This window comes from Podarcis tiliguerta (assembly GCF_965153285.1).
Source record: "Podarcis tiliguerta genome assembly, chromosome: 1".
Taxonomy (NCBI): Eukaryota; Metazoa; Chordata; class Lepidosauria; order Squamata; family Lacertidae; genus Podarcis; species Podarcis tiliguerta.
Genome location: NC_139534.1, coordinates 40994813 through 41009559, shown reverse-complemented (window position 1 = coordinate 41009559; position 14747 = coordinate 40994813). Strand labels below are relative to the sequence as shown.

At 39.6% G+C, this 14747-nt stretch overlaps 1 protein-coding gene across 5 annotated transcripts; it reads right to left on the bottom strand.

Annotated features, from left to right (window-relative positions):
• Positions 1 to 742: 742 nt before the first annotated feature.
• MAP3K19 (mitogen-activated protein kinase kinase kinase 19) lies at positions 743 to 14725 on the bottom strand. Of its 5 annotated transcripts, none has more exons than XR_014503828.1 (6): positions 13100 to 14324; positions 7672 to 10014; positions 6970 to 7110; positions 4973 to 5670; positions 2764 to 4278; positions 743 to 2626 (listed from the first exon to the last, which is right to left on the bottom strand). XR_014503828.1 is itself a non-coding variant. In XM_083406939.1 (6 exons), the coding sequence occupies exons 2-6, from the start codon at positions 11068 to 11070 to the stop codon at positions 4221 to 4223; spliced, it is 3258 nt and encodes a 1085-aa protein (XP_083263065.1). In that variant the 5' UTR covers positions 11071 to 11160; positions 13100 to 14725; the 3' UTR covers positions 3942 to 4220. The 5 variants fall into 5 exon arrangements, 4 of the variants coding, with proteins under 4 accessions (XP_083263066.1, XP_083263065.1, XP_083263063.1 ...); XM_083406939.1 differs by lacking the exon at positions 743 to 2626 and adding an exon at positions 11053 to 11160 and having other exon boundaries at positions 3942 to 4278; positions 13100 to 14725; XM_083406937.1 differs by lacking the exon at positions 743 to 2626 and adding an exon at positions 11053 to 11160 and having other exon boundaries at positions 3942 to 4278; positions 12684 to 14324.
• Positions 14726 to 14747: the final 22 nt, after the last annotated feature.

Sequence of the window (14747 nt, the reverse complement as noted above, 5' to 3'; positions counted from 1 at the left end):
GTAGTGAATGTTGATGGGTTTTTGTTAAAAGCCGATGTCCCATTTTACCAGCTAACCCTAAGTGCATGGAATTTACCTCAGCATAAATTCAGTACAGTAGCAAGTGTTACTTACTGGGTATTTAATGTAAAGATTTTATTAAGTTATCCTCGTGTCTGAGAGGGATTCACTATTTGGAAACATCTGTTCTTGCACAGTTTATGCTCTAATTGGTTATAAACACTTCAGCAGCAAATCTGAAGTTTAAACCCCGTTCGCTACACTGAGCTAAGTGTTTTAGATAATTGTTGAGCATGTATCCAATTTGTAGTTACAGTATAATGTAACTACTTGTGCATCAATTACTATGTAATATTCAGTCGCCAGTAATGCAAAACTTTGTACTACATACTTGAAGACGTTTATTTGAATTATGGGTGTCTTTTTTAAACACTTCTTGAACATGGACACTATGAATAATGTATCTTCAGATTTTAATCTAGTCCTTAGCCCTTCACAGTCTGCCTCATCCAAAACTGTTAACTTCTTCACCCTTGTAACTTTTTACATTGAAAGAATATTTCTTAAAACCCTGTATTGTGAAACTTGATCCTGCATTGTTGCATATTTTTTAGCCTTTTTAGACTTTATTCGCTACCTCATCCATGCTATTAAATCCTGAAGAATTTTTGCCATACGGTGTAAGCAAGATTAAAATGTCTTAAATTGTGATTCCCAGTAGGAAGAAGACAAACAGTAAATGTTTACTTTAAATAAAATTTATTTACAAAGCCTCATAGTATTTGCTTACAAGCCTGTAGCTTTGCCTTGGAATGCTTTTTACCCATTACTACATGAGGATGTAATGGATACATGTTACAAGACAGATAAATATCCTAATAAACATACAGCTCTTGTCTTACCTTTGCAGAAATCCATAAATTGAATGAGGTTCTGTTCAGGTACTTATAATCAACCCTGTGTATTCTATAAATGACCATAGGATTGGTCGGTCCGTCCTACTATAAACGCAAATGTTGCTATTTGAAGATTGAATGAGTGTTTCCTTTCATAGCCATATTCTTGGATAAGAAACATGACCTTCCAGATATAGTTGGTCTCACCTCAGCCAGCATGGCTAATAATGATTGGAGGTGTACTCTTAACATCTGGAGGGGCACATGTCTTCTAGATCTGTTTTGATAAAACTGCTGAAGAGATTCGAGCCTAGTCAAATTGCCACAAAGGTCTGTAAAATATAAATGGCAGAAGTACCAAAGAACTCAAATTCTCTTAAAATGCAAACAATACTAGGGGCTGGTAAGATATGTAGAATTAACTCTAGTTAATTTAAGACTTAAATAATAAAAATACCATGGTTTGGTTTCTTAGATGTTTGCAATTTTTCTTAAGTAATTGAAATTAGTTTACAGATCATATATGTCAGGCTTAATATATTGGGACATATCTTTTTGGGGCAGCAGTAGGTGATGCAGCACTTTTGTAAATAAACTGCTTTATCTGTCACATTTAGACCAACATGTATCCTAAAGCACTCTTAGTAGACCATGCCACACAAATTCTAGCTCAACTTGAAAATCTTGCATTTTAATAAACAAGTTTCAATATGCCCCCTCATTCAAAAAATGCACACTTATGAAATTGATAAACTCAGCTGGTGCAAAATAAATAAAATCATGGGAGTTTATCCATGCCACAATGGCCCTCCAGCATGACAAGGGAGAAAAGATAACTGGGAGATGACCGTTGTGGCAGAGTAAAAGTTGAAAGTGTAATAATATTTGGTAGCATACATTGAATGTATTATAGAATGCACATATAGGAGTAGTGTCTGATGTGAACAAACTTATTGACAAAATGTGGTTTGGGCTATTTTTGCAAAGCAAAGGAAACTGATTAATGGGATAAATAATTGGGAACTCTCCACAAAATAAAAAGATGCTCATGAGAAATGGGAAAATCTGAGTATTTCCGTTAAATCCATGAAATGAGCACACTCCCATATGGTTGCATTAAGAGAACTCTTCGTACAATCCTATCTATAAATGTCTACTCAGAAGCAAGTCCTATTGAATCTATGGTGCTTATTCCGTGATAAATATACATGGAATTGCTGCCCCAGTTTTTGTGGACCTCAAGTCATGTTTCCCATTAGTGGTGCTATGCACTATAGAGTTTACTGTCATTTGTTGAGTGGACTATCAAGATAGCCATTGACTGCAGGGATTAGTCAATGCTGCATTTTGAATTCTGGCATTTATGTAAATTGCACTTTTATACCTCTGCCTTAGGTCTTAACAGATTCACCTCTACCCTCAGTGGTTTAATTTTATATAGATCTATAAACTCTTAAAACTATGGCGATACTGTAGACCATTTATGAACTTTAGGATGAGTGTGAAGACTGAGGATTTTAACCAGATGGGCGGGATATAAATTATAAAATTATTATATTCTAATACTACATCAATATCATTTGTGGTATCTTTACATTCTGTTCCCCCAAATACCCATACATAGAAAAACTTTAGCCCCCTGGGAGTTGCCTTTCAGTGGCTTCTATTTAAGTATGGGCAACTAACTGAAAAGTACCAATATGTGGTGGGTATATTTTAGATAAGGCTTCCTCAACCTCAACCTTCCAGATGTTTTAAGACTACAATTCCCATCATCCCTGACCACTGGTCCTGCTAGCTAAGGATCATGGGAGTTGTACACCAAAAACATTGGAGGGCTGAGGTTGAGGAAGCCTGATTTAGGTGCTTTCTCCCCCTCTTCAGACAACTTGCTGCTTTCTCCTCTGGTCAAATCTCAGAAAGAAACTTAGTCTCTTGGACTAATTCCTTGCTCTCGAACACCTACCTCTTCCAAAGGGAAGGTAGCCATGTATGTATAGTTGGGCTTGAGGATGAAAGTTCAAGAAAAATGTTTTCATAGGGCTTTCTCAAGGGAAAAGAAATGTCGAAGTGAAATCCCCACCCCTATTTCCATAATGCAATATTGGTTTGAAGTACTGAATTAACCATCTGCCTACATTACAGGTAAGATTATTAGGATAACCCAAGGTCATAATTTATTTAAGAAAAAACTCTAGCTATGCACATGTCAGAACATCTAAGGGGGAGGGGAAAGTAACTCCTGGGTAATATTGTTGATATAGTGTAATATAGTAAAGGGTTATATTGTTATATCCTCTCAACCTTTCAAGTTAGGCTGAGAGACTGCTGAACCCAAGGTTATATTACGGATAAAAGCACATACCGTTACATTGCCTGGAAACAAGTATGTTTTTATTCTAGGATGCATATTTACAATTTAAAATGGTGCTAAATGGCCTACCTAGAGGTAGGAAATATCAGTGATTATTGTCATTTGGTCATCCAAGCCTAGGCTTATTTCATCAAATTGAAATGAAATTCTTTTCTTTTTTGTGGAAAAAAATAATAAAAGACAATGACTTACATTTCTGTTGTGAGAAGCAACACTTCAAAATCTCTCGTTACTTTTATTCTTTTCTACTTTGATCAGAAAAGTGAATTGCATGATTATTTTATTGAGTTGAGCATTCATGTACCAGTATTATTATTTTGGGTTGAATCCGGAATATTCCATCCACAAAAATAAGGGTTGACTGGAGGCAACTTTCACCAATGCTCTCTGCGGCTCCCCACACCATTTCAAATGCTGCAAAGTTCCCCCCACCTTCTGCAGCAGATTTAGCGTGGAAGTAGAGGGGGAAAGGAATTACTATTTTGCCTTCCATTCATGGTGGTTGAATGACTGGCTGATTAACCACTGCCTGTTAAGATGAGCCTCCTTTTATGCAATTACAGTCAGCCTGTCTCGAGCTGTCCACACTTCATATTGTGTTGCATGGCTCCCAGGCTTTGGCGGGGGGGGGGGGGGGAGAGATGAATTGCAGGGGTAGGGAAGCCAAAAGCTGTCAAAATGTCTGATTTTAATTTTAAAATGAGATTAAGTGTTCTACAGCTATAACATTTTGATACAAAGTTTGCCGTCCTGAAATTGCATCATGTCTATATTTGAAAATGAAAAACAAGAATTTACAACTCTGTAACTTTCACAGCTTTCATACCAATCACACTATAGCCTAGCCATTCTCAAACCGAAAGTTTAAATGTTAAATTTCATTTAACCTCTTCAATAAGTAAGGGGGAAATCTGTCATCTACTGAAGCCTTTGCAAAGTTCACGAGGTTTTTAAAGCATGAAGGGATGCTGCAGCAACTGTAGAGCAGTAGGTCGCTCATACTGGTCCCTGTTTGGAAAACAATAGAAAAAATACATTTATTGTGAGTAATTGATAATGCTTCTGTGAGCAACATAGATTTATTACTTGTCTAGTAATAAATCTACTTTTGAAAAACTTGTCTACCTCATGGGACTAGGTGAGCATCAAAAGGTTGTGCTGAAGCTTTTATGTTCTTTTTTAATGATTGGGGCTTCTTTCTGATCATTTTGACATTTAAGGGTTTGATTCATGACAGTTCTCAAATGGTTTTATGGCCTTTGCCTTGGACAAAAGGCTTTAGTTCTTATTAAAAGAAAGGGGGAAGCTAGAAAAGCATTTGCCTCTTCTCTTAAATAATGGTACCATCACCTCAGTCTGACAGTTTATAAGTTTCAGACACTGCTACAAAAAAGTTGCAGATCATACTCCTATCCATTTTTACAGGGGACAAATGGTCCCAGACATGTGGGCAGATATTCAGCCTTTCCTTATTTCAAGCAGAACTCTTTCCCAACCCCTATCTGCAGGTACCAAAGGCTGGACCTTGGACCTTTTCTTTGCCATCTATGTGTCACACCATAGACCTGGTGGAATTTCCCTTACCTTTTAAAGGAACTCATTGAACTAAACATTTTACTTAAGGAAAAGATAATGATTAAAAGGATATCTCTTTAATATTTACAGATATTTAATATCTCCTATAATATTAATAACTACTTACCTGGTGAAACACAGATGAACAAAATCTGCTGCTTTTGTCGAGCAATGGTTGGGTAAGGAAGGCATGATTCCCCTGTGAGCACCAATATAAAACATGGCTGCTATCCTGTCCATGGAAGCCAGTGGTGGCTTTCCTGTGGCCATCTCAAATACAGTGCAGCCAATGCTCCAGATGTCTGATTTTCTCCCATAGCCAGATTCTTTTATCACTTCTGGTGCCATCCAATAAGGAGTGCCGTGCACTGATTTCAGTGGTTCGCTGTGGGCATCAGTCAGACTTACATAGGCTAAGCGCTTTGCACATCCAAAGTCTATGAGCTTGATAACACCATTCGGCATCAGCATGACGTTGTTGCCTTTAATATCTCTGTGGACCACACAGTTTTCATGCAAATATGCAACCCCTTGCAGAATCTGTTTCGTATATTTACAAAATACTATTTCAGGCAATGGCCCAAATCGATGAATAATACTGGAAATGGAACCACCTGGAACAAATTCCATGAAGATACTCACTATGTTGTCTTCTAAACTTGTTCCCAGGTACCCTACAATGTTGATGTGTGTTAGATTTTTCAAAATCTCAACTTCATATTGCAGTTTCTGATATTCCTTCTCAGTCCCAATTTGGTCACAGGTACTCAGTGCTACTTGTTTCACAGCTATTAAATGTCCTTGGCTTGTAAGTCCACAATAAACCTAAAAATTAAAAATGCCTATTTTGGTAGTGGAACTACAGATACATTCCTGTGTGCACACACATTTATATGTACTCCCGCATGCTGTTCTCATGCATCTGATTTAAATACAGTATAACTCATCCTGCTTAAATTATGTCTGCAGTTATATCTGGTATTCATTTATTTCCATAGAAAATATGACAAGGTAGTGTACCACATAAAATACTACAATAATAGTAAAAACATCAACAACATATTAATGAAAATTGGTTGCCCCACCAAAAAAAAAAAAAAATCATATTCCAAAGTCTGAGAGAACTGGCTTCTGGTATACTCTTCTGCTAAAGAAGAGACATGCCCAGTTCATACTTAAGCCCTTCTGATCACAAAAAATATTCTGTGTGAGCATATAATAGTTCTCCCATGAGCAAAAGAGGCACTTTCAAATCCAACCCACACCACCTCACTAGTGTTTGTCATGCAGGGCTTTTAGTGAATGCCCTCATCTGAAAGCTATGAAGACATTGGCAGTAAATAACCCAAGGCCAACCTTTCTTCCATCATAAAATTCAGTGAGGCATACACAGGCTTCATAGGTGGTCTTTCCATCTAAGCTCTGACCACACTCAGGCCTGCTTAATTCCCATGTTTGCTTTATAGGAGTTGCCATTGCATAACTGAACACCCTTTTCTTCCCTGCGCACCTGCTAAATTTGTTCTCCGGTTTCCCTCACCATCCTCCAAGCAGATTTGTGGAGAGTATGGGGTGTGCACTGTCTGGTGGAAGAGAGGGAGCAGTTCCATTCTCCAAATGTAAATTATTGCACTAAATGAATGAGGACACTGGATACTGCCCACAGTGCCTCCTCCCACCTGCCCTGGCAGACTCCTTCACAGTTCTCAACAATTTTGTGGTTCACCCAGAGGTTTGGATGGCTTCCCAAAATGCACAACTGCATTTGAAAGTCTGTTCAGATAAGATTTTGTCCTATCTAGTCCCATGACGCAAAGCCCACTTGAATTCCTTTAGAGAAAGTAAAGCAGCTTTAATCAGGGATGCAATTGTGGTGGATTCACAACACCCACAATTGTACATTCATTACTTTCTGCTTAGAAGCCAGTATATTGCTGGGCTGATGGGAGTTGTAATGCAAAACATTTGGAGGACACCATATTGGGGTGTGTGTGCTTGTTTAGAAGGACTGGAATTGTAATTAGGATTGATCAAGGTTTATTGATGCTAAAATGTCCTTTGGGAGATACAGTGAATATAGCTTGAGATAACAGGGGTGTTATATATACTCCCCATGTAACTTACTGTGCCATAGGCTCCTTTTCCAAGGATTTCACCTTTGGTCCACAGGATAGGTCCTTCACTAGCTACATTGTTTTCTGAAAATGTAACCACATTTAGAAATCTATTTTCTCTATTGGATTCCAGGAAATCTGGAGAAAAATCCTGTAAAAAGAGGACAGAAGAGCAAACCAGAACACGTTGAATGAGAAATAATGCAAAGAGAGACTTGAGATCAGGGTCATTTATATAGTATGTTGAATAGACCTTATTTCTTTCCTGAGAGAGAGACAAAAACTCTTATCACAGCAGTCTTGAGATAAAGATTGCTGCTATTTAAGGAAACTTGGTGGTTGGATCTACCGAGTGCTGTTAGCACAGAATATTTAAATGGACCTTCACTTATAGAGATGTTGTACCTCTGAGTACCACATGCTGGAGAGAGAAGAGGAAAACCATTACCTTCTTGGTGTGCTTGTCAAAGTAAGAGACATCTGGACTAGATGGGCATTGGTTTGATCCAGCAGTACAATTAGTTTGTTCTGATTGCTATTTACAAATGGAAAGCTGAGGCTGAAAAGAAAGAGTTGCCCAAGATTGCCTGAAGGATTTCTGAATGGTAAGAAATTGAGTCCTAGATCTGAAGGCACAACATATTTTAAATATTTGACTGGCTTTCACTGTTCTATTGCTATTAAAGATACGTATAAAAACTTCAATAATTACCTTACAATTTCTAACACTTGCTGCGCTGTTTCCTTTACTCTCAGTGTTTCCATTTTGAGCCACAGTATCTGCATTTTTTGTAGCTATTCTAGAACGGTTGCCATCTGTGCTATCGAGAGAGAGCAGCTCAGATACAGAACAACAAAACGAGTCTTCAGTTATTTCTTCACTGCAGATCAGGGTGTTTGGATATTCCTGGGAAACAGAGTTTGCAAGAAGGCAAGTCCGTTCAGTTGATAAACCAACATTTTCAACTCGTGGGCTTTGTGGAGGAGGTGAGTTTACTCTGTTTGGAAAACATAGTGCAGCGGGGTTCCTTTGATTATCGTCACAGAACAAAACCTGATTTGCATCCAGATCCTCAAGGCAAGCAGTTGATCCAATTTTCGCCTGCATTAAACTTTTGTTCTGTGCTACATTTATATGTTCATTTGTATCTTTTGCATAGTTTAAGAAAGGAGCATATTCTGCATGAACTTTAACCTTCGGCCAAAGTAATTCCTGAACATTGATAGCAAATGCTTTACTAATGAAAGCGTCGCCAGCCTCTGAAGTGTGATCCAATGAGACTTCTTCAATAGTTGACAAATTTGAATTAGGAATGACTTCATTTTGTTGAGCAGGTAGAGTAAACTCAGTAGGAACTGGAAGCTGCTGATCATCATCTTCATGAAATGGTGCTGCACTCTTTATTTGCCCTTCTGTTTTAGGGTCAATCACACTTTCCTTCTGCTTCTGACAGCAACCCTCTAACCCAGATACCCCTCTTTGCCCCAAATCCTTCTCCTTCTGTTTAATGCCAAGGGAATTCTTGTGTGATTTGGGGCATGTTTTCTTCTGGACATTTCTTATTCTGCCACTCTTCTTTGCACTGAGATGGTTATATTTATGTTTCATCGCAGTGCGCCTCCCAGCTGGAGCAGAGTGCACATTCCTGCAGGAACTGTTTTCACAGCCATGAGGCTCCCTGGAATATGCTGGAGTTCCAAACATTTCATAAATGCCAGGACCTTTGTCACTTGAATTTATTTCCTTGAACATGTCACTGTACTTCAGGTCTACGAAGTCTACGGAAGACTGTGCTTGTCTTACAGGAAAAGGGCTGATGGTTTCTCCTGAGCTAGGAAAATGTTTGGAATTGCTGGGGAGCATCTGCTTTGGGGGTTTCTGACTGCTTTGACCGAAGTGGCATTTCTCCTGCTGAAGGTGTTTCTTCTGAAGCTTTGAGGAAATCCCAGCCTTTGCATGAGACAATCCTAGTCCTTGAGAATGAGAACTGGGATTCTTTACCTTGTTAGTGTGGTGTTGGATAGAACTCTTGCCCCAAAGAATAAAATCTTGAGGCATCTTGGAACACACACTAGCTTTTAGAGCCAAGGTGGTTCTGTTGCTGTTTACTTTAAAATTTTCACTCCCTTTATGAGCAAATACGTTGAAGCTGTGGCTTAAGTTAGTTGGCATGCTCTTTCTTTGAGCAGAGTGTCTAGAAACATGGGAGATCTGATCTGGTTCATGGTTAGATATTCTAATATGGCTAATGGGAGTTGCTTTCATTATATTGCTTTCAGCAGCTTCAGACACAGTGACGTTTTCCATCATTCCCAGGTTGATTGCTGTACAAATACTGCTTTCAGATTGTTGAAGATCCATCAAAGTATTAGGAATAGTAATCACTGAAGCATGATGTTCTGTAACCTCCCTTTGCAGACTTGAATCCATATCAGTATTTCCTGGTTCAATATTCATAGTATTTTTTGTACATTCGTTCAGATCTGGTTTCACCTCTGATGATTCTGCTTTACTTGACTGTAGCTTGGGGCTGTGACTCCTTTTTGCAAAATATTTCCCCCAGTTTTTAGCTTTGGAACTATCTTGATGTCCCAAAGGAGAACATTCATATTTTTCTGCTGTATGTACTACTTTGCTTTGGCTGACGTAACCATCAGGATGGTCAAAACTACAGTCTTTGCTTGTAATACTTAAACTCTCAAAGGTTGCCAAAACCTGATGCATTTCACCATTGGATACTTCATTTCCTATATCTGCTCCAGATCTGCTGCACTCAAACTGTGGTTGAGTTTCTTGGGCTTTGGAATATTGAAAGGTCATATGACAGTTATCCAGGGTGACTGAGTGTGGATCTCCAAGGACGGTGAAGCCATCTGTTATAATTTTGTGATTCTGGTCCTCAGACTGAGGGTCAGTATGCTTTGTAGGAACGGAATAGTGGTTCAAAATATTAGACAGATTATTACAATCAGCATTTTTCTTGGCTTTGTCTTCTAAAGGAGGAAGCTGCACCATTCTTATAGGATGAAATGCCACTGGTGGTGATAGGTTGAGCTGGAAGTTTAGAAAAAACACCTATTAATGAATCAGTATTGTTTAGGAAGTTTTTAAATGAGTTCAAGCATGGATACCACTCAATAAGGGTGGCTGGAGAAACAAGCCAGATGGGTGGGGTAATAATAATAATAATAATAATAATAATAATAATAATGTAGTGCTAATACTCAGTTTTACTTCTTAAGCCTTGCATCAGACATATAGTTTAGAATGGAGTCACTCATGTATACAGAATGGAGTCACCCATCTATACAGACAGTGGAGAAGGGGGAGAGAGACGGAGTGAGAGAGAGCAGAGGGTGACTTCATTCTAAACTCTTTTTCTTTCTCAACAATTTTTCTGCCTTTGTTTTACCCTTTAGTCTTAATACTGTATGTGAAAGCAAAGTGATATGGATTGGGTTCCAAAGGACTGAGCAGGCTTGTGGCAAGAGTTTTGTACTACCATTTCTTCCCATGTTCTTTTTTTTATGTTCTGCTAAGACTGGAAATTAACTGTATTTGTCTTATTGTTTGTCTTACATATTATAATTTTGCTAGAACATAATTAGCCAAAACTTTGTATTGTGAATTGACCTGACTTTTGTCTTCTTTGCCAGCCATCTGGCGTATAGGGTTGCTGCCTCCTGCAGCATTATCTTTGTGCTTTAACAGTACAACTTAATCTGCAGTTTAATACTTGGGTCGTTATACCATAGAAAAGTTATTGATCTATCTTGCCTGCTGCGGATCCATCCTAACAGATAGAGGTTCTTCATAGACCATAAACTTTCCTTGAATCTAGCCCTTTAGAGATGCAAAAGCATCACACTATGCTCAGGGTTTACTTTTCTCAGTCACTTTTATGAGGAGAGGAAGTGAGACAGGAAATTATTAAGTATAGGAAATTAGCCTATTCCCTTCTCTTGAGATAACTCTCACAATGTTGCTAATTAAAAAAAAGAAAACACCAACTTTGGAACTTCCTTCCAATCAGATGATTGAAATAATTGGCTAAATAAAGAGAAAAATAAATTAACATGTATGCTTACTTACAAAAGTATTTGAAGTCATCTGGCTCTCTCACTTGTATTAACTGTGGCTGGGGCATCATCCATACTCTGTCTACAGATGACATCTGTTTTCCCTACATATGGTGATCAACTACACAAAGAGCTTTCTAATTACTATGGTTACCCAGAGCAGTGCATCCTCCTCTTTCCAGAGCAAAGCCACTAACCCCACAGTGTCATTTAATTGTATGATTACATGAAAGGAGGTTGCAGATTACAGGTGGTAACAATTATTTCTTAATTTAGAAAAATCTTTTAAAATTATAAAACAATATGCTGGGGGCACTCATTAGTAATGTATGCTGATGACACCCAGATCTATTTCTCTGTAACAGCTGAATCAGAAAATGTTATAAATGTGATCTACTGAATTAAACTGATCTTTAAGATTTTTTGAGGATATCCTACTGGTTATTACATGACCAGCAGATTGTCCCTTGGTGACCATATTGAAGTTGGTCTTTTAAACTCTAAGCTCACCCTCTGGAATGCACTTCCTTGGGCAAAGGCAGTAATAACTTTCACCCACTCCTTAAAAGCTTGTACGTTACCCACACTTTACTGGACTTTGACTCTTAATATTGTTTTGTACACGGTTCAGTTTATATAGTTACATAGATTTGTTTGTATCTTTTTGATCTAGTTTTGGGAGGTGCTATTGAGTGTCTTTTTTTTTAGGTCCTATGGTAAACCACTTCCACTTTTATGAAGTGGAAACTATGTAAAGTTGATGGGGTCACACCTCCTCTGAAAGTGCAGGTATGTAGCTTAGAGGTACTTCTTGGATCCATTGGTGTTGCTTGAGACCCTTGGTGGCACAGAGTGCCTACCATCAGCTTCAGCTGGTGGCCCAGCTATGCTCCTATCAGGACAGGGATAGCCTAACTTCTGTTGTCCATGTTCTTGTAACCTTTAGGTTAGATTATTGGATTATTTTCTACATACCTTTGATAATAGCTTGGCAACTTAAGCTGGTGCAGAACTCAGCAGCCAGGCTGCTCACCAGGGCAAAATAGTGTGAGCTCACCACACCAATCCTGGCCTGACTGCACTGGCTACTAATTGGTTTCTGGGAGCAATTCAAAGTGCTGGTTTTCACCTATAAAGCTTTATGTGGCTCAGGACCCCAATACCTCAGAGACTGCCTCCCCCTCCATATGAACCAGTCTTGACCCTGTGATCATCATCTGATGGCCTTCATGTGCCCCCTCCATGGGAGGTCCAGAGGGTGGTAACATGAGAATGGGCTAGTGGTGTCTCCCCATTTGTGGAAGGCTGTCGCCAGGGAAGCTTGCCTGGTGCCAAACTTACATATCTTAGGTGCCATGCAAAAACACTGCTTGTTCACCAGGACTTTCATTTTTAATTATCTATGGCCTTTTTGCATGAGAGGGATGCTTTAATTAAGCTTTATAAAAATAGAATGTTAAAATATTTTCCATTGCCGTCTTTCATGCATGCATATGTTTGTTTCCTTAAAGCAACTAATGTTGCTTAAATTGTCTGCAAAAGTCTAGGGTAGCAAATCCAGTGCTGTAACTTCTGCTTTCAAATATTTTTTTCCATCCATCTTCTAAGTCAGTAGTCTTTAACTTGTCAAGAGCAAGGACTCACTCAAGATTCACACCTGGCACAACAACATGGACTTGCATCCATGAGCCCCATGAACTGAAGGAAGAGAGGAGCTTTGTGATGAAGAATGAAGTCCATATATCCAGAGTGAAGGTTAAAGGGACAGAGCCCATTCATCTGGTGGTGGAGCGCAATATGAGGAAGAAAGAATTATGTTAAAGTATGCTGGTCTTCCACTCATTTATAAATCCCTGCCACCAACTGATGCATAATATGAATTTAGTCCAACATATACAAATTGGACTCCCAATTGTGTCATTAACACAAAAAGTGCAAAATTCAATTAGCTAATACCACTGCAGTAAAATGTGCTCATATCATCTGTAACCCACTGAACGTCATATGCGAAAAAGAGGAAACAAAATAAAAAATGAAGTAACACTGTGGTTCTGGCTTACCTGCACTTTGCTTCTCCCAACAATGACACTCCAAGCATGTTAGCTTATAGTTCCCCAGGTATATAGGACTCCCAGTGTTCTGGCCTTGACTGCAGACCCCACTGAATGATTTCTGCTTCAGTCTCCCTACCCCCATCCCATGTACAGAGCTACATTCAGACTGTTTAGTTTACAGGCTGTCGCCAAGGCAACTCTCCTTGGGGCATTTTGTATGGTGAATTGCCAGTCAAGCAGACTCAGCTGGCTGGGAAAACAAATGTAAGAAACCCACATCTCCAACTGATTTGCTCCACCAGCGCAAACACTCTTTGGATTGGAGCCAAAGTAAACTACAAATTTTTTTGCAGCACTTCAGAGGTGCACCACGCTCATCTTACTCTCCGTTCTTCTCATTTTACAAATGACAATCAAATGCTGAAATGCGGCAGCAAAGGACCACCCAGGTTCCGGGCAATCTGTTAGGATGGGGATGGATGTAAGGTAAACCTGGCTTTATGACCAAATCTCTCCCATGATTATTATTATTTAATTAACCAGGGTTTAGGCTGCACTTAATAATTTCTGCATAATAATAATAATAATAATTTGTATTTATACCCTGCCCTCCCCAGCCAAGGCCAGGCTCAGGGTGGCTAACAAGCAATAATAAAAACAATAAAAACAAGTTGAATGAATACAACTTAAAAACAAGATTAAAATACAACATTAAAATATTGAAACATTAAAATATTAAAATGCAGCCTCATCACAGGAGGAGAAAGAAAAAAGAAAAAAGAAAGAGGGGGAGGGAATCAAATTGGCTCCAAGCCAAAGGCCAGGCAGAACAACTCTGTCTTACAGGCCCTGCGGAAAGAAATCAGATCCCGCAGGGCCCTGGTCTCATGAGGCAGAGCGTTCCACCAGGTCGGAGCCAGAGTTGAAAAGGCCCTGGCTCTGGTTGAAGCCAATCTAACTTCCTTAGGGCCTGGGACCACTAGGGTGTTGTTATTTATGGACCTTGAGACTCTCCGTGGGGCATCCCGGGAGAGGCGGTCCCGTAGGTATGAGGGTCCTAGGCCGTGAAGGGCTTTAAAGGTCAAAAGCAGCACCTTAAATCTGACCCTGTACTCCACTGGGAGCCAGTGCAGCTTGAAAAGCACTGGGTGAATATGCTCCCATGGCAGAGACCCCGTGAGGAGCCTCACTGCAGCATTCTGCACCTGCTGGAGTTTCTGGGTCAGCTTCAAGGGCAGCCCCGCGTAGAGCGAATTACAGTAGTCAAGCCTGGAGATGACCGTCCATGGATCACTGTGGCCAGTTCGGGGCTGGAAAGGTAAGGGACCAATGATGATGATGATAATAACAATAATCCATGACAAAATGGTTCTCTATACCAAAGCCAGAACAAACCAAGCCAGAACGAAACCTTCAGTGTAAAAATCTTAACATGCCAGGAGAAATTCAGGAGACCCAGAATCACAACAACAACAACAGGGCGCTTCGGCTTTGAAGTCGGTGTGGCGAACCATAGCGAGGGGGGAGGACGGGACATCTTTCCTTAGGCAAGATACCCCTCTCCCTTTTTCATTTCTCTTTTGACTAGAGACCCCGCTCGGGATACCTCCACTCGCTGCTGGCCGTCCTGACAAGTCACACCGCGCAAGCTCCG

What these genes read in the sequence shown, in the direction of transcription:
- MAP3K19 (XM_083406939.1), bottom strand. An exon ending in CAAGTGTTAGAAATTGTAAG is followed by an intron (nt 7,111 to 7,671) that starts GTAATTATTGAA and finishes CTCTTTTTACAG; the next exon opens with GATTTTTCTCCAGATTTCCT. An exon ending in GAAAAGGAGCCTATGGCACA is followed by an intron (nt 5,671 to 6,969) that starts GTAAGTTACATG and finishes TTTAATTTTTAG; the next exon opens with GTTTATTGTGGACTTACAAG.